Consider the following 20,231-nt stretch of genomic DNA (forward strand, 5'->3'; position numbering starts at 1 on the left):
TGCAGTCAGCAAGACACCAAGCATGCGCACAAACACCAGCACTGAACACAGAGCCCGGCTCCACAGGCCTGACCCAATCCGGAGCCCGCCCTGCCCACCTGGAATCTTCCGAAGCAAACAACAGGGCTTGGGATAGGGTGAGCTACCCTCAGTCAGCACCAGTCAGCAGACCAATGAGCTGACTTGTGTCACTCTGGGGATACCAACCCTTATTTCCACCCCTTGCAAAGAAAATGCATGTCCCTAACACAGAACATATTGGAAATTTTACCAAATCTGAATACGTTATCTCTTAACAAAATGTTAGCTATACCATTAGAATTATATTTTTCTAAGGAACAAGATGAAAAATGCTAGAAGATAGTCTCATTATTAATATTAAAATAGAGATAACTGTGGGAAAAGCTGGTAGCAACTGTATACACTTAAAAGTAATAAACCTAAGTACTCAATAGAGCTAAAACCAAATCATCACTATAACCACTAACAAATAGTATTAATGCTTCCAACTTCAAAGAGAAATTTTGGTAAGATCAGCGATCAATTTTCACTTTATTATGTCTATTCCAACCTTCAGCTAATCACAAATGAAGCTGGGCCACTGTGAGGTGTGGCTGGAAGACACCGGGCCAACTGTGGCCAAGAAGGCAGTGGAAGGCAGGCACGTGAAGCTTCTTTGTAGCACTACTCACGCAAGCATAATGATGTGAACACTGGCCACATATCTTACCAAAATCTGCACAGAATCATGATAGAATGAGGATGGAAACCACACCTGGTACAATGAGGGCCTTGAGAGAGCTCGATCACCCCTGGTCACCTTCCACAGTGGACGGCAACAGACAGCCTGGTCAGGGCAACACCGCGAGCCATGATTTAAAGGCGCAGCAGCAGAACCCACAGGCACCTGACCCAATCCACAGTGGCCACAAGGGGAGCAGAAACAGGGATACCAGCCACAGCTACCCTTCAACAAGTGTCAGAGGTAATATGGCTTTTTCCACCACATGCACATTTAACTGTCATAAAATTTAAGCTGAAATCTAAAGAGAGAAGAACAAAGGGGACAACCACCTCTGCCACCAGCATCACCTCTGCCTCTGAGAGGTGCAGACACAGCGATACTGGGACCCTCACACATTTCACCTTCTGGAGGCCAGGCGGGGGAATCTGTCATTGGGTATTTTGCTGAGAGGACCCAAGAGGAAAGAGGCAGAGTGTGATCTGTGGTCAGACCACCTCCTTTTAGAGTTGTACCAATTAAATTTCCACCAGCCTCACCACTCCCTTCAGCTAGATCAACTTAGAGATCAAAACATCCCCTAGTGGGAAAACGCAAACACAAGTCCTCAGGAGGAAGAGGAGAGACACGCAACACAATAGCGTTGCCAGAAACACAGGCATCTTCTCCACTCTCCAACACCTCTCTAAATGCAGGAGGCGTCCTAGAAGAAACAGGCACAGACCTACAAAGAACGAAAGAGACGATGAACGAAGAGACAGACACCAAATACCGGAAGCCAGAAAAGCAGATGGTGATGGTGGGTGGGTGGACATGGGAAGGTTAAATTAACCTGCGTGAAGAACAGAAAGCCAACAAAAACGCTGGGCTCAAGAACAGGCAGAGATGACTTCTTGCTGGGACAAGGCAGCCTCTATCAGATTCAGTCAAACCCCCTTACTGGGATTAATTATAAAAGCTGTGGATAAACAGCAAAAAATAGACAAAAGGCTTGACATCATCATGGAGCCCCCGAGGCACCCAGGCCCAGAGGCCCCAGAGAGAAGCACTGGAAGCCCCACGACCTGACGCACTCCCTCAAGGCACAAAGATGGGCAGGAGCAAGGGTGCAGTTTAGAAGTGAGGGGCAAGGACAGGGCCTGAGGCAGCCAGGAAGGAGCAAGAGAGCGCTCGCATGCCCCCAGGCACTGACAGCACCTAAATTGGGCATGAGGCCAGACACCAAGCAAAAAGCCTCTAAGAGTTAAAGCGGAGAGTACTGGCAAATGAAACTAAAGCTGGGGCCTGTGAGGATACCCCCTTGAAGGACAACTCCCTTAGAACAAGGGAAAGAAGCCAGAGGAACAGCAGTGCCCCAAAAGCCTAAAAGCCACCAACCCCCAACTCTTCAGTGAATCAAGGCTTGCTGTCCACTCTATCTGCTGGCCAAGGAAAAATTAAATCCTCTCTAGTGAAGAGATGACTCTGCGTCTATGTGTGCGTGTGTGTGGATGCAGGCATACACCCTTTTATTATCCTTCACTTTATTGTGCTTTTTAGGTATTGGATTTTTTACAAATTGAGGGTTTGTGACAAGCCTGCGTCAAACACCTAATTCCCACCATTTTTTCCAACAGCACATGTTCACTTCATGTCTCTGTTCCCTTCTTAAAGCATTTCAAACTTTTTTTTTTTTTTTTTTAGTTTCTTTTTGCCAGCACCTTGACCTTGGCCTTTTTCATTAACATAATACCTGTTAAGAGTGACCTGCAATCTCTGATGCTACCACTGTCATTTTTGGGGGAGGTACAACCACACCCACATAAGACTACAAACTTACTCTATATATGCTGTGGGGGTTCTGACTGCTCCAACAACCAGCCTTTCTCTCATCTCTCCTCTGCTCAGGCCTCTCTACTCCCTGAGACAAAACAATACTAAAATTAGGCCAACTAATAACCCTATAATGGCCTCGATGTATTCCAATGAAAGGAAGGGTTGCACATGGCTCCCTTTCAATCCAAAGCTAGAAATGATTACGCTTAGTGAGGAAGACAAGTCAAAAGCTGAGACAGGCTGAAAGCTGGGTCAGAACTTGCACCAAACAGCGAAGTTCTGAATGCAAAGGGAAAGTTCTTGAAGAAAAGTAAAAGTGCTATTCCAGTGAACACACAAACATTAAGAATGCAAAACAGCCTTCATGTTGATGCACAGGAGGCTTGAGTGGTCTGGAGTAATTAAACCAGCCACAACACTCCGTTTAGCCAAAGCCTAATGCATAGCAAGGTCCTGACTCTCTTCAATTCTGTGAGGGCTGAGAGAGGTGAGGGAGCTTCAGAAGAGAAGCCAGAAGTTGGCAAACAGTTGTTTATGAGGTTTAAGAAGCCATCTCCACAAAATAAAAGTACAAGGTGAAGCAGCAAGTGCTGATGGAGAAGCTGCAGCAAGTTCTCCAGAAGATCCAGCTGAGAACATTAGTGAAGATGGCTACTCTAAACAATGGGTTTTGAATGCAAACAAACAGCCTTATATTGGAAGAATATGCCGTCTAGTACTTCCATAGGTAGAGAGGAGACATCAATGTCTTCAAAACTTCAAGGCACAGTCTGACTCTTGTTAAGGGCTAATGCAGCTGGTGACTTTTAATGGAAGTCAATGCTCACTTGCCATTCTAAAAACCCTAGAACCCTTAGGATTATGCTACAACTCCTCTGCCTATAAATGGAACAATAAGGCACGGATGACAGCACATCTGATTACAGCCTTGTTGACTGAATATTTTAAGCCTACCATTGAGACCTACAACTTTCAAAATATTACTGCTCATTGACAATGCACCTTATCACCCATGAACTCTGTTGGACATGTGCAAGATGAATGTTGATTTCATGCCTGCTGACACAACATTTATTCTGCAGCCCACAGATCAAGGAGTTATTTTGACTTTCAAGTCTTATTATTTAAGAAACACACTTCAAAAGGCCATAGGTGCCATAGACAGTGATTCCTCTGATGGATCTGGGCAAACTCAACTAAAAACCTTCCAGCAACGATTCATCTTTCTAAATGCCAGTAAGAAGAATTGTGATTCATGGCAGAAGGATGAATATATCATTAACAAGAGTTTGGAAGAAGCTGACTCCAACCCTCATGGATAACTTTGAGAGCTGCAACACTTCAGCGGAGAAAGTAACTGCTGACGTGGTAGAAATAGCAAGGGAACTAGAATTAGAAGTGGAGCCTGAAGATGGGACTGAACTACTGCAATCTCAGATCAAACTTGAATCGATGAGGAGTTGCTTCTTAAGAATGAGCAAAGCAAGTGATCTCTTGAAGTAGAATCTACTCCTGCTGAAGATGTTGTGAACACTGTTGAAATGACAAAAAATAGTTTAGAATATTGCATAAACTTAACTGATACGGCAGCAGCAAAGTTTGAGAGGACTGACTCCAATTTTGAAACTGCATAAATGCTATTAAATAGTATCACATGTGATAAAGAAATCTTTTGTGAAAGACTCAGTTAATGCAGCAGACTTCATTGCTGTCTAATTTTAAGAAACTGCCACAGACAACCCAACCTTCAGCAGCTGCCACCCTGATCAGTCAGCAGCCATCAACATCAAGGCAAGACCCTTCACCAGGAAGAAGATTATGACTCACTGAAGACTCTGATGATCATTAGCATTTTTAAGCAATAATTTTTTAAATTAAGGTAGGTACACTGGACCCTTGAGCAACATGGGTTTAAACAACATGGGCCCACTTATTTTTGGATGTTCTTCCATCGCTACCACTCCCGAGACAGCAAGACTAACTCTTCCTCTTCCTCCTCCTCATCAACCCAAACTCAGTGTGAAGACAAAGAGAATGAAGAACTTATTCCACTTAACACATAATATATTATACATTTTCTCTTCCTTACAATTTTCTAAATAACATATCACTTTCTCCAGCTTACTTTATTATAAAAATGTCACCCTTTATGGTAAGTATGTAAAACATAGAACGTGTAAAATGTGTTAGTTGTTGATGATTTTGGTAAGGCTTACAGTTAACAGGGGGCTCTCAGTCATTTAGTCTTTGAAGAGTCAAAAGTGATGCACAAATTTCAACTGCATGGCAGCGGGGTGGTGCCACTGTACACTGGTGTTTTAGACATGATGCTATTACACACCTAATAGACTCCAGCACAATGCCAACATAACTTTTATACACACTTGTACTGGGAAACCAGAAAATTCATGCGACTCACTTTGCTGCAAAACTTGCCTTTCTGGAACCAAACCAGCAACATCTCCTGTGTTTGTGTGTACAGTATGCCTATAATACAGGGCTACACAACAATGCAACAACACAGCAATCTGGAATTATCTCACAGTCAACACCTTAATCTTGAAGGTGGTTTTACACTTTTGGTAAAAATTCACACTGCCCACTTATGATTTGTATACTTTCCAGTGTGTATGTCACACTGTATTAAAAAGTTCAGAAAATAAAAGAAAATGAAAGGTTCCAGGTACCCAAGGCAGGGGTCAGGCATTTGAGCGAGGAGAATGCATTGAGACTTGAGTAAGCAGCAGCAGGAATCCCAGGAGGCACCCCGGTGTCCCCAAGAAGACAGGTTCACTCTCCAATGGGCTAACTAAAAGAGAAGACTTCGCGGAATGTTATGGTAAAAAGGAACCTTCAGAGAACAAAGAACCATAGGAAATTAAAATCATCGTGAAAAGAATCTCTTTTTCAACAAAAGGCTGATGGATAACATTTGGGAAATCTCCTAGAAATAAACAAAAATAAGGTAGAAAATGAAAGAAGATGAAGGAACAATCTAGCAGGTCCAACATCCTATTAACATGAATTCTAAAATACATGAATATTTCTCAGAACATACACTTCTAGACTGGAAGTCCCACTGAATGTCCAGCATATTTTTTTTAAAAGTCCACAAGCCAAACCCAAATAGAAATCCCAAGACACTTTTAGACAGAAACATCAGATCACCTACATGTGATCAGATTCAAAATTGCGTCAGACTTACTATCAATCCTAGAAGTTATAAAAATAGCCCAACATAATATCTTCAAATTTTTTTAATGAAAATTATTTCCTATGTAGAAGAAAATACTCAGCCAAATTACCAATGAAGTATAAAGATGAAATCTGTTTTGCAAACACTTAAAGTCTCAAAGGTTTTACCTCTAAGATACCTTTGTTAGAAAGCTACTAAAATATGAACCTCCACGAAGAAAAAAGATTCGGGTTCCATAAAGAAAGGCTGTGACAGAGAAGAGATGTTGAGAGAAATTCCTGGATGCTATAAGGGAAATTCGAAGGGCAATAGCTTTGAAGAACTCAGACATCAACCCAGCCCCAAGAGTGGGGGACCCCAGCAAGGGAATGAGAACAGCACAAAGAACAAAGACTCATCTGAGGAGTCTGATCACACTGAGAAAAACTTAACGAATACAGCTGAGTTTAAGGATCATTAGGGACATATACAGAAAAGTAGGCAAAAGGGAAAAATATGGCAACTACCAACTCCTGAAAAAACAAAACTGGGGAGAAAATTCAGGCTCAATACACGAGTAGGGGTAGTCATAATTCCTAAAATTTGTACATCTCAATAAAAATGACGTAGGCCTGGTACAATGGCTCATGCCTATAATCTCAGCATTTTGGAGGAGGCCAAGGTGGTCAGATTGCCTGAGCTCAGGAATTTGAGAATTTGAGACCAGCCTTGGCAACGTGGTGAAACCCCATCTCTATTAAAACACAAAAAACTTAGCAGGGCATGGTGGCCCACATCTGCAATCTCAGCTACTGAGGAGGCTGTGAGACAAGAATCACTTGAACCTGGGAGACGGAGGTTACAGGATCATACCACTGTAGTCCAGCCTGAGTGATGGAGCAAGACTGTCTCAAAAAAAGAAAAGGTGCAAAAAAATTAGCCAGGTATGGTGGCATGCACCAGTAGTTCCAGCTAATCAAGAGGCTGAGATGGGAAGCTAACTTGAAGCCTAAGAGGTTGAGGCTGCAGTGAGCCATGATTATACCAATGCACTCCAACATGGGTGACAGAGTAAGACCCTATCTCAAAAAAAAAAAAAATCCTGATGTATCTCTTTGGGATGGTAAGGTCAGATCTCCATCCATCTCCCTTAATAAGTCACTTTTTTGTCTAAAACTCAAAATTTATGACATAATAAAATATATTCTTATGTAGAAAAGGGGAAGAAAAAGCAGAATACTTAAAATAGTCATTGCCTTTTGAAAGGTGAGAATAAGGAAGAATGAGGCAGGCAACTGCCAATGATTTATGCAGGATGTGTAACACTTTTCAATTTTTTAGCCTATGCACATATATTGAATTTTTTAATGTTTTTTAAAGAGGAAATTCGAATGAGGAAACAGAATACAGTGCTCGTTCCCATACCAATGTTTTGCTCTGCATTTGAGCACCGATCACACACATGCCAGGCACTGGAAACTGCAGATGGCACTGTGGCACCCCAGCCAGTGTGTGGGATGCCAGGGGAAGGCAGGTGAGAAATCAGCATAGGGGAGGGCGTCTAACACAGGAAGGCACCATCCTGTCTACACACTAAGGGGAAAAGTCAGAGCAAGAAGAAGAAGACATGATGACAAGAAGAATGGCCAAAGGAGAAAGGGTCCTGGGAAAGGGGATGTGAGGAGAGGGGTCCTGGAAAGGGGAGGGCGGGCAGGGGTCTGCAGCTCATCAGGGCCCCTGGGGACGAGACAGGCACTCAGAGCCACAGGCCCCAACCACACCTGTCCCTCTGTGCACACAGGCGATTCCACCTTTCAGCCTGGCAGCATGGAGGGCATAAGGAAGGGTGAGTGAGCAGGTGAGAAGCACTGCAGGGGGAGGAACCACATAGCACGTGCGAGAGGAAACAGAAACAAAATCTGGTCAGGAAACTGGTACACACACAGCTCTAAGTGAAAAGGCAGAAAAGAGCTACGGTGGACAGCATTAACTACAGGCAGGCAGGCACATTCATGGAGGATCCCTTATTCAGCCTGAGTACATCTGAACTATCATACAACACAAGTAAATCTCTAAAACTGATATATATTTTGTGATAATGTACACATTTCAGTTACAAAATTTCCTACATATGGTTTATATACAACATGAAATAAAATGCAGACTGATACGATATGTGCATTGTATAGGAGTTAAGCTTTTCCCTGTTATCGAGCCCGTACAAGCTCAAGACACAGAGTTTATCCCAGTCTCTGAATAGTCCAGACTGTCCCCTAACAACCCAAACAGTAAAACTCACTACTGACTTACACAGCTGACTTTATCATGCACAATTTTAGAAACACCGGAGGAGGCGATGGCCTCTGGAGACAGCACGCCCCTCAGGCAGCGCTTACCTGAGCCCACGTGGCCTGCGTACTTGACAAGGCACTTCCCCATTTCTATGCTCCACAGCAAAGCCGTGTGGTCTGCAAGATCGAAATGAACAAGTCAGAACTTATCTGCCATCAGTTTATAGTTTTTTTAATGAAAGAATAAGACAAATACTCTAACAATGGGAAGTTACACTACCACTGATATCTCTTGCACCTTTGATTCTATTATTCTGCACACCAACTGATCAAAGAAAACACTTCCCAGATGGGAGAAGCTGTGACCTGTCTGAGGCCATGACGGTGGCTGACAGACAACCAGAGACTCCGTTTCCTCCTTTACTACGAGGTTGGCTGCATCGTGCTGGAAGCTTACAAACAGGGATCATTCACATCATGGTTTCATGATTTCTTTAAAGTATTAAAATGTTGCCGAACATCTTCCAGCTTCATATTCAAACAGCATCCAAATCCAGTTACAACTGTTGAGATAAGTTTTTGTTTGGACATTTCTCTTACAGCCATTATTTTTTTAAGTAGACTTAACAGTTTCAAAGAGAAGCAAGAACTTTCCTCACTGTTCAAGTGGTTTATCACATTCACTTCTGCCTCTAAAAAGCAGAATCCAGTGAGTGATTAATGTCTCACAAGCTGGGACAGCATTTACAATGAGCACCATTTTTAATTTGAGCAATTTTTATCTGAAGGGTATTATGCTACCTTAGACAGCTTTCACAAAATACCTTTTTTTAGAGAAAACAAAGGGTCACTTTCCACACTCTGCCCCTGTGAGTCTGTGGGCAAACCCTGTCTGGGGGAGGCCATCAGACTCCACCGCTGGCTACGTACCCAGGTAGGTATTCACTTTCAGTGAGTATCACAGCACTGTCCCTCAGCTACTCCACTTATGGGAAGAAAGTCAAACATATCTACAAATCAGAAGCATACTTGGCTATGGATAAGGAGAAAAAGAATAACTGGAATACCAATTCCTCAACACATTTAAGTTAAATCCATCCCAAACAAGTATTTCTTTCCTCAGATATTTTGTTGTTGTGAGTTGCAATACCCTACCCACGGGGACCTGGAAAAGGCAGGGAGCAGTTGCCCACCTATCCCTGGGACCACGGAATGCAGGATGCAGCTGAACACCCATCATGGTACCACGGAATGCAGGATGCAGCTTAACACCCGTCCACAGGACCATGGAATGCAGGGAGCAGCTGGACACCAACCTATGGGACCACAGAATGCTGGCTACAGCTGGACACCCACCTACGGGACCACAGAATGCTGTGTGGTTTGATACCCACCCATGGGCCCACAGAATGCTGGGTGCGGCTGGACACCCACCCACAGGGCTATGGAATTCAGGGAGCAGCTGGACACCCACCCACGGGACCACAGAATGCAGGGAGCAGCTGCGCACCCACCCACAGGACCACAAAATGTAGGACTGCTGGCCACAGCACTAAGCATCACCAAGGGCTAATGCACTGGTTCCACTCACTCCTCCATGACACTTCTGCATCTCTGTCTCAGACAAGTGAATGTCCGTCACTCAGGGATCGGGCACAGCTATGCTTCCACAGGCTGCCCAGGACCGTGTGCAACTCACCAGCTGATGCAGTCCCAAGCACCACTGGCTGTGTCCTGGCCACACTGACATCCCAAATGCCATCCCGGTGACCAATGTACTCCTTCACAAGCTGGCAGGCAGCCCGCGACGTCGTGGTCTTAAAGCTGGAGACAATCTGAAACCGTGATGGGGAGTCTTGTGAAACAATTTACTGAAGTGAATTTTTCTAAGTCAAGAAAGATAAAACCAAAAGGATGTCTTGAAAAATGCATAAATCTCTGACCAGGACAGGTAAAGCACTAAAGGAACACAGCACACGTGTGAGCTGAAGCGCCCCGTGTGGGAAGGGTGGCAGGTTCAGCTTGTATCACAGACACGAGCATGAGCTGAAGCGCCCTGTGTGGGAAGGGTGGCAGCTTCAGCTCGTAACACAGAGAACGCATGGAGCCCCTGTGATGACTTGTGAAGGCTCCTCCACCTCAGTCTCACAGCCGGGCATGGAAGGTCTTACTGCAGAAGGCCAGATTTCAGTATTCCAAGTCACTCTTCCCCAAACCCAAACTATCAGACACAATTTCCAAATTCTTTAAAAAACCAAATAGCTAGCTAGCCACCCAGACACGAAAAAGGAAGGACACCCCAAACCCTTAACTTTAGCTAATGACAGTGATAGCTAAACACGTTCACATTTTGCTGTTTTTGGGTAATTTGCACCAACCACATATCATCAAGTATAAAAAAGTCTGTGGTGGGGAGGAATCTAAAGGCGACCCTAACGGGTGTGCCAGTTCATCCGAGGCTGCCCACTGGGTGCTTGCTCAGGGCAGGCACCGACCACAAGGGTGCAGGGCAGCACCGCCATGGGCCTCTTGCCTTTCAGACATGTTCGGCCCAGCAGGAAACAACGCAAAAACAGCACGGACCACAGAAAGGCATCGTCTTGAATGACGACACACGCAGCAGACAGTACTCATGTTCTCATATCAGGAAAAATATGAAGTGAGTGAGGAAGAAACTAATTTAACACAACAATTTCTGCAGAGTTTGCTTTTTACATTTTTCTTAGGTAAGAAAACAGCTGTCCAGCTTTTAAGTAAATCAGAATAATGTAGACTTTTCAGAATAATAAAGCAAAAAAATTAAGTGAAAAAAATCAGTGGCATTACACAACTTGTTTTAAACACAGATTTGGCAAATCCCTGAAAAACCAGATCTCGATTCATTCTTCTGTAAGTACATGAAAGCACAATCGACTGTCATATCAGCTCAGGTATGCACACTCAAGTTATTCTCCCCCGATACAGTGACAGAAAGACTGAGGAAGACACCAACATTTTCACCAGTAACAGAAAGAACTTCCACTGGAATTGGTCACAGGAATTATAAAAGCACTTGTTCAACCTCAAACCCATTATTATCCTCTTCCCTTTCTGAATGCTAATATCCCATTTAATCCAGCGAAATCTGCCTCCAAAACATGGGAAATGTGCCATTCAGATGTTAAGTAACAGTGTAACATTTTAGAAGGGAGTGAAACTAAAGAACACACACAACCTCCAACCATAATAAGCTACAGTAAATTTCATTTTCCAAGTCTCCCACCATTTCTAACATAAATAACAGTATCATAAGAAACAAACACTAGTGTTCCATTCTTCACCTGCTCCCTTTGCAGGGTGAGAACAGAGTGGCTCCTTCCCTAAGGCTCCGACTGTGCTTCTGGTGGAGCTGTACAGGAGATAACGTGCCATTTTCAAGTATTTTCTCATGTGTGTTGCTTCCAAAATGTCCACTGCATTTTGACCATCTATTACTTTAACTCTTTGACATCATTACAAAGAGGCCCAACAAAACAGACTGAATTACTTAGAGAGAATGTTTATAACAGAATGGCAGCAGAATGAAGCAGCAAACTGATGCTTACACCCATCGTCCCAGATCATTTTAACTGAGCCACAATCTAAAGCAATGCTGTGAAAATGTTTGCCAATATTTTTGTAAATCTAAGTACGTTTCTTTGTGGAAAAACCCCTTCTGATTTTTACAAGTTTCTTTAAAGTGGGCTGCAGTGGGCTGCAGGTTAGACTGCCTCACTTCCCTCCCATGTAGGCATCAGAAATGTCATTAAGCCACCAGGAAGGGGAAAAACCTCTTCTGTGTTTATGTAACACACTTCTGTGTTCCCACTATCCCACCAAACACGCTACTTGCTTTTCATGGCCCTGAGTCGGAAGGAGGGAAAGTAATAAATCTAGACTGTGGCCTTTCTCTTGTTGCATTCATGCTTAGCCTTGGCACCAAGAATCCACACTGTAGTAAAAATCAGAATATATTCTGTTACCAAATAATTTCTTCAATCTTCGGATGTCTTGTATTTTCATGGTTATTTTTTTACAGTGGGTACAGACATTGTGCAAAAGCTTTAAAGATCATTAGTAATATGCTTCTTATAAATTCAGATTAATTTCTAGTACCTAAAATGACAGGGCTTTAAATATCTCTAATATATTTTTTAAAGCAATACATTACTATACATATCCTTACCCTTGTCCAAATCTTATTTTTTACTGCTCATGGTAAAGGACAAATTTATATAATCATTTCTTCCTCTACTTCAGAAATAATCAGAAAGTTTTGGAACTCCAAGACAATACACTGTATACATACAACTGTACACACCACAAAAAGCAAAATAATCCAAGATAATGTAACAAGAACTTAATGAGGAAGAACATAATTTCACACACACTTCATTATGAAGAAAATGCTTCAAGTTAATTTATTAAAAAGTTCAAAATTGTAAGTGTAAGCTATGTATCACGTGGCCAAAAAAAAAAAATCAAACAAATGAGCAACTTACATTCTAGATGTTATCAAAGGAAAGTACAGTAGAAAATAACAGCAATTGGAGATTTTCTTCTGAATAACAAAGAATTACCAAAGGCTATCAAATGAGGAGAAATAGCAGAAGGACTGAATTTATTAACTGAAGTTAATCTTACTACAGATGTCATGCTAAATAACTTTAAACTCAAGGAAACAAATCGGAAAAATAAAAACCTAACAAGAACTAGTAAACACCATCATAGCAGACTCACTGAAAATTTCAACATTTTCCCTCAAGCTTAGCAAAAGGAATGTGCATTCACTAAGGTTAGGTAATCAATTTATCTTTTATATCCTTGAAATACACCAAAATACAGACACATACAAAATCACCTCCAAATATCACTTGATAGTAGTACTCCACCACAGACAAATGAATTCCCAAACAAACCCTTGCCACTTTCAGAAGGTCAACACAAGACACTTTACGAAAATACAAAATGCCATGAATGTCCCTATTCACCTCAGAGACAGACCTTCACCTCCTGATCACACTTAGAAAACTGAGGAAAAGAACATAATGAACTAAATATAACTTTAGCTCAGAACATAATTTCCACTAATTTATACCTATTTATTAGCTTCCTCCAAATTCAAAGCCTTTATATTAAGCCAATTAACAATAGAATATATTCCCTCTACAGACAATATATTATTAATACATCATAGATAAATTCCACTGGGCACTAGGGTAAGCTACTATATAAGGGTCTGCATATTGACATTTTTTTTTTTTTCCGAGGCAGAGTCTCACTCTGTTGCCCAGACTAGAGTGCAGTGATGCACTCTCCTCACTGCAACCACCACCTCCCAGGCTTAAGCAATTCTCATGCCTCAGCCTCTCGAGGAGCTGGGATTACAGGCACCCACCACCACACCTGGCTATTTTTTGTATTTTTAGTAAAGACGAGGTTTTACCATGTTGGCCGAGCTAGTCTCACAAACTCCTGACCTCAAGCAATCTGCCTGCCTCGGCCTCCCAAAGTGGTGGGATTACAGGTGTGAGCCAGCATGCCCGGCCAATACATTCCTTTTACAAACAAAATTTTCCTGAAAACCATTTAACTTTTTCTACTGTGCCCTTCTAATTGGAAAATGTGCAACTTGAAGCACACATCTGCACACCTTAACCACCACATGATGGCTCAAGAGCCAGGGCCTGCGTACCTTGCTGGTGGAAGCCTTGTAAGTGGTCTTCAGTTTCTGGGAGAGCTGGCTGGTGCTGTGACTGGCTGCAGGGACAGAGAGTGACAATCAAACACAATCACACAACCAAAGACCTCAGCCTCACAGATGGGTCTTGTGTCTCACACAGGAAGAAAGGGGGCCCAGAGGGCTCATCTGGCCCTAGCAACACAAGTCATGGCAGGGCAGGAACAAGAACTGAGCTCCTTATTCTCCCAGACCCACACCTGAATTAGATTCTCCTAGACCCACACCTGAATTACATTCTCCCAGACCCACACCTGAATTAGATAGCTCAACGTTTGCCAACAGCAAAATACAAACCAGCCAGCGTCCTTCACTAAATTCCACATTTCCTGCATAGATAATCTGCAGGACAAAACCTTCATGGGAATTCACCTTACCTTTTGTTTTGAGTTGGCCCTTGCTCAGCTCTGCTCCATCAATCGCTTGTCCTTCAGCAGCTAAACGTTCGTTTAAAGTGTCTATTTCTCTACGTACTGGTAATAAAAAAAAGTTTTCAAAAATGTAAAGTATGTTTTTATGTACTCATCACTTCCAAAACTTGCACAAAGAAAAAAATGTTAGTGTTATATAAAGACATAAATCATATTCTAATAAGCAAAATCACAATTCACAGAGTTCTCAAAAAACTAAAGAAATCATTCGAGATACCATTCCAAAAATAAAAGCTTATATACATTTGCTACACTGTGGAAGACACTGCTATCAGGGTTTCAAGAACAGCACCTGCACTTCAACATAGTTTCCATAGTGCTTGATTCTGTGCAATTAAAAACATTATTCTGGGCTGGGCATGGTGGCTCATGCCTGTAATCCCAACACTTTGGGAAGCCGAGGCGGACAGATCACTTGGGGTCAGGAGTTCAAGACAAGCCTGGCCAGCATGGTGAAACCCTTTTTCTGCTAAAAACACACAAAAAAACTGGGCATGATTATAACCCCAGCTACTTGGGAGGCTGAGGCATGTGAATCGCTTGAACCTGTGAGGCGGAATTTGCAGTGAGCCCAGATTATACCACTGAACTCCAGCCTGGGTGACAGAGCAAGACTCTGTATTAAAAAAAAAAAAAAAAAGATTGAAGTAATTTTTTCCCTCTATGAATTGTCAAGAAAGTTTAAATGACATAAGATTATATTCTCTTCATTACTGATCCAACCACACCACTTAGCTATAGAGTAAAAAATAGCTTAACAATGGAAATGCTCTTGGTTAACATTCAACTTTTAGAATCAATGTGTAGATAAAGCATGAAAGACTTGATTATAGTTACATTTGTCTAATACAAATTTTATAGGTTGGGTATGGTGGCTCACACCTGTAATCCCAGCACTTTGGGAGGCCAAGGTGGGAAGATCACTTAAGCCCAGGGGTTTGAGACCAGTCTGGGCAATACAGTGAGACTCCATCTTCATATGTATAAATTTTACAAACACAAACCCTAGAAAAAGAAAAACTGACAAGTAATGGAGCAGCAAAAAGGACCTGCTTATTTCACTGTGAAGCATTAACACTAAAGCAGATCCACCTAAAACCAGAAGCTTACTTACATTTACAGGACTAACTACCAAAAGAACCAAAAGCAAAAACATGCAGAAAATGCCTTCCTTTGAAGTGTGATGGGGTTGAGAGGTAATGGTAGATTTCTTTTTATACTGTTTGATAAATTTTTAACCATATATAGGCATTACTTTCAAAATAAAAAATGAAAACAAAGTTAAAGCCAACCTAATTCAAAATTATTTTGATTTGCCTTTAATAAGTCAGATAGTACATGCATCACTTCTCAAATGATGGTATAGGATTAAAAAAGTAAATCAATGTTTTCTCAATTTATGGTGTACTTGGTAAAGGAAAAATTGTAAGATTCATGTATTTTTTGTGAAACACAATTTGGACCAGTTGGTGCAGTAAGCAAGATAATGAACCCTCAAACATGCCCATGCCTTAAGCCAATAACCTGTGAATAGAACATGACACAGGCACAAGGTCTCCGCCTGACCATCCTGGGGCCCAATCCAATCACACGCATTCTTCAGAGGGCAGGAGAGGTGAGGGTGGGTCAGAGAGCAAGCAGGAGGACTCCAGCAAGAGGGAGGGGGCCAAAAGCCAAGGAGTGCAGCAACAGACCTCTGTTCTAAAACTGCAAAGAACTGAATTCTGTCACAATCCCAACATGCAGAAACATTCCTCCCCAGAGCATCCAGAGGGAGCAGAGCTTGGCCAACACCCGACTGTGGCCTCATGGGAATCATACCAGAACTGCAAGATGACAAATCTTCCTTTCTTTTCTTTCTTTATTTTTTTTCTTTTGGAGACAGAATCTCACTCTGTCGCCCAGCCTGGAGTGCAGTGGTGCAATATCAGCTCACTGCAACCTCCACCTCCCAGGTTCAAGTGATTCCCCTGCCTCAGCCTCCTGAGTAGATGAAATTACAGGTACACGCCACCACGCCCAGCTAATCTTTGTATTTTTAATAGAGACAGGGTTTCACCATGTTGGTCAGGCTGGTCTCGAACTCCTGACTTCATGATCCACCGGCCTTGGCCTCCCAACATGCTGCGATTACAGGTGTGAGTCACCACGCCCAACCAATATCTGTGTTATGTTATGCCACTAAAATAAGTTTAAGTTTGCTACAGCAGAACAGAAAACTAATACAGTAACGAATGTCTATTCATAAATTTGACTCTCAAAGATTTCTATTAATAGGTAAAAAGCTATAAAAATACATTAAAATGGGAGATACTCACATTCTAAGTTTTCAATATAAAGGTTTTCAAATTCTCTTTCTATTTGCCCAAACAGTTCCAGAAGTGTACTGCGAACGGAGGAAGGCAGTTTAGAATCCTGCAGAAGAAGACTCTGCTTAGCATGAATGAATGAATGAAAGAACAACTCTTAAGACCAAGTACAAATATGCTTTTTCCAAAGTGAATTATCTTTTATTTGAAACTCTTATTTTGTATCATTACATATTTTTACATAAAATGCTTAAAGAGTTTAAAGTTCCAAATTTCTGCCAAGGAAACTACAAATCAAATTGTATAAGTGGCTACCTAGTGTGATATGTGATTTAAAAACAAACACTACTTCAAATAACATAATTTTCCCCTTTATAAAAGAGAACATAAGCGTACTTTATTTTAAAACTTCAAAATTTGTAGAGAAAGAAGGCAGCTCCATAAATGAACTATTATATTATAAACAGCCTCTGAGCACCATCATACGCTATTCTACAAGTATTTTATCTGCTGTACCCTCACAGAAGAGGTGCCTTTGCGCCAAGCGCGGTGGCTCACACCTGTAATCCCAGCACTTTGGGAGGCCGAGGTGGGTGCATCACGAGGTCAAGAGATTGAGACCATCCTGGTTAACAAGGTGAAACCCCGTCTCCACTAAAAATACAAAAAATTAGCTGGGCATGGTGACGCGTGCCTGTAATCCCAGCTACTCAGGAGGCTGAGGCAGGAGAATTGCCTGAACCCAGGAGGCAGAGGTTGCGGTGAGCCGAGATCATCGTGCCATTGCACTCTAGCCTAAGTAACAAGAGCAAAACTCCATGTCAAAAAAAAAAGAAGAGGCGCCTTTGCAGCGTTCCCGCCACGCCCACTCACTTCAAGCAAAAGCACACTCTTCTCGTCATTTTCTACATAACACCTAAAAGAGTGTAATGAAGAGGAAAAAGAGAAAAATCTCGCCAAAAAGAGCCAAATGTCTATTAGTTGAGTGAAAACATTAACTTTTAAGTTCCCGCATGGGCCACGTTCTTCACGCCTGTGTGTTCCCCACACCTCTGGGAAGGTGAAGGGAAGGAGCTACATTGTCAAGTGCAGTCCAGCAAGTGAGCAGGTCCTGAGCACCGAACTTATCACAGGCACTCACTGCTTGGGCCCGCTAACCAACAGGAGCCTGCCAGACACAGCCACGTGCCATCCAACCTCCCTAAGGGCATGGCCTATGTACTATTTGGGTATGTGTCCCCTACTCTTAACACCCAGAGTGATTTTCAAAAAAGTCTTCATCAAATATTTCTAAAATGGTGTTTCAATCATTAATCTTTCTCTGGGACCTTTCAGATTTACATATAGCATAAACTTTTTTATTCTGATAAGTTGTAAACTTTAAAAAAAGATACACGATATTTATTAAATCTTTCTGAGATTACGAAGACAAATTTTAAAGAAAAATGACAGCATTTTAGCAATGTGAGTTTTATCATAGATTTCTGACAAATTTTATAAACACACACACACACACACACTACTTGAAATACTGAATCTACAGAATTGGTACTATAGCCTCTAAACATCCTTCCAAAACCAATGAAGAACATGAAAAAAAAAAAGGAAAATGTAACAACAAAAATTAAAACCAAGCCAACAAAAAGGATGTTCCAGCCAGGCTTGGTAGCTCACGCCTGTACTCCCAGCACTTTGGGAGGCTGAGGCAGGTGCATCACCTGAATTCACGAGTTCGAGACCAGCCTGGCCAACATGGAGAAACTACATCTCTACCAAGAATACAAAAGTGGCACACACCTGTAATCCCAGCTACTTAGGAGGCTAAGGTAAGAGAATCACTTGAACCCGGGAGGCGGGGGTTGCAGTGAGTGGAGATAGCACCACTGCACTCCAGCCTGAGTGACAATGCAAGACTCCGTCTCCAAAAAAAGAAAAAAGGTTCCAATAGCTATAAAACATAAGCTTGCACTGAGAATCATTATTATCTTCCTTGCCCTGTGGCCTCTGCACACCCCATTCCCTCTCTGTGAACATCCCTCCCTGCAAGTGGCGCCTCCTCAGAAGCCCTTCCGATTCCTACATGAGGCCAACCTCCTCCCACAAGCAGCAGTTCCTACTCATCTATACCCATAATGTTTTAAGGCTCTTATTGTTCAGCAACTAATGACATAATGCCATGTGTACTTGAATATTAAGTGCATATTAATATAAAAGTAATCGCTATGGAAAAGAAAGCTGAGAAGTCAGCATTAACCTCACTTTGTAATCAAGAATCTAAATGCACAGTGAAATGAGGACTTTTCCACTAGAGGACAACTTGAGCCCAGGAAGAGCATGCTTACAAAATCATTTTCAACCTTTCCCATCAGTTCTTCTTTTCTGTGCCATTCAATTTCAGACTCTAAACTCAGAGTTGTTGAACTTTTGGTACCACTTGAGAAAACTCGAGGCATAACTACTATGACTCAGTAAGGCTCTTAAATGAATTTGTTTCATCACATCGACACTGACACACACTTGAAAGCTGCAGCACACACATGCAGGGAGCGGCCAGCTCTTCGGGCCACAGCTGGCACTGTGCTCAGCAATGACAGACCTCTAGTGCCTGCGCAAACCTGGCTTTCTAAACAACCTTAGACTGGCACATCTGAGACGTATAAAGTTAAACCTAACACCATGTCTCCCTTAGGCTCATCTGCCCTCTCTTCTCTATTGCGGCTCAACAACTGAAAGGGCACCATTAGACACTGTCCAGAACAACACTACTCCTATGTTTATCAACCATCCCTGTTCTGAGATTGCCCCTCACACCTACCATGCCAAACGTATGCACGGACACCACCGCTCTCTCCCGCCAACCACAGGGGAAAGGCAGAGCACCTCACACTGGCCACTCACAGAACATGCTGGCTGGTCCTACTTCAAATCACTGGTCATTCAACAAATGAGCTCCATCTAGGGAGCGAGTGTGGGAGACACAGAGACCAGAGACCAATGGTGGCGCACCACGAGGACAAGGTCAGGCCTAAAATTCTGAGCTGCCTTCCTAGGGTTACCACAAGATGCAGTTACCACCTGTGCCACATCACAAAGAAAAATAGGCCTTCAGGGCACAGAGGGGAACACATTCACCCCATGTGGGAGACAACTCCAGAATATGCCAACAGAGGAGGCTGTAGGATTTCCACCACTAGAAATTAAGTGAATCAATAAATTAGGAAAACCTATCTTAGACTACCACACTGTCCAATAGGGTACCCACCTGCCAAAACTATGTAAATTTCCATGTAATTACAAGTTTTAAAAACTAAAATTTCATGTCCCAGGGACACTGCCTACATTTCAAGTGCTCGGCAGCCACATGTGACTGGCGGTTCCCACATAAGACAGCATAGATACAGACACTGCTGCCACCACAGGAGTCCTGCCCCACCGGTCTGCTCTCTCCTAGGTGCTATGTTGGACGGTGTCCCCTAAAAGTCCCATGTGGCAGTCCAAAGGCTGAGGACCTCAGCATGTGACTGTCTGGAGTCAAGGCCTTGAAAGAGGGGGTCAGGGTAAAATTAGGTCATAAAGGAGGGCCCTCCAGTATGACAGGAGTCCTTGTAAGAATAGATTCGGACATAGACACACACAGAGGGACAACCCTGTGAGGACACAGGGAGAAGACGGTGTCTGCAAGCCATGGAGAGAGACCTTGGGAGGAACCA

General features: G+C 42.7%; 1 protein-coding gene across 6 annotated transcripts in view; it reads right to left on the reverse strand.

Annotated features, from left to right (window-relative positions):
* WDR37 (WD repeat domain 37) overlaps positions 1-20,231 on the reverse strand; it is an 80,825-nt gene that overhangs the window by 42,470 nt on the left and 18,124 nt on the right. For all 6 annotated transcript variants that reach the window (XM_035306769.3, XM_035306766.3, XM_035306770.3 and 3 more), the window contains exons 3-7: positions 16,531-16,627; positions 14,159-14,254; positions 13,737-13,801; positions 9,723-9,858; positions 8,129-8,200 (exon numbers count right to left, since the gene is read on the reverse strand). In XM_035306769.3, coding sequence (XP_035162660.1) covers positions 8,129-8,200; positions 9,723-9,858; positions 13,737-13,801; positions 14,159-14,254; positions 16,531-16,627 — 466 coding nt within the window. The remainder of the gene's footprint in view (positions 1-8,128; positions 8,201-9,722; positions 9,859-13,736; positions 13,802-14,158; positions 14,255-16,530; positions 16,628-20,231) is intronic.

Source organism: Callithrix jacchus, chromosome 7, assembly GCF_049354715.1.
Source record: "Callithrix jacchus isolate 240 chromosome 7, calJac240_pri, whole genome shotgun sequence".
NCBI lineage: Eukaryota > Metazoa > Chordata > Mammalia > Primates > Cebidae > Callithrix > Callithrix jacchus.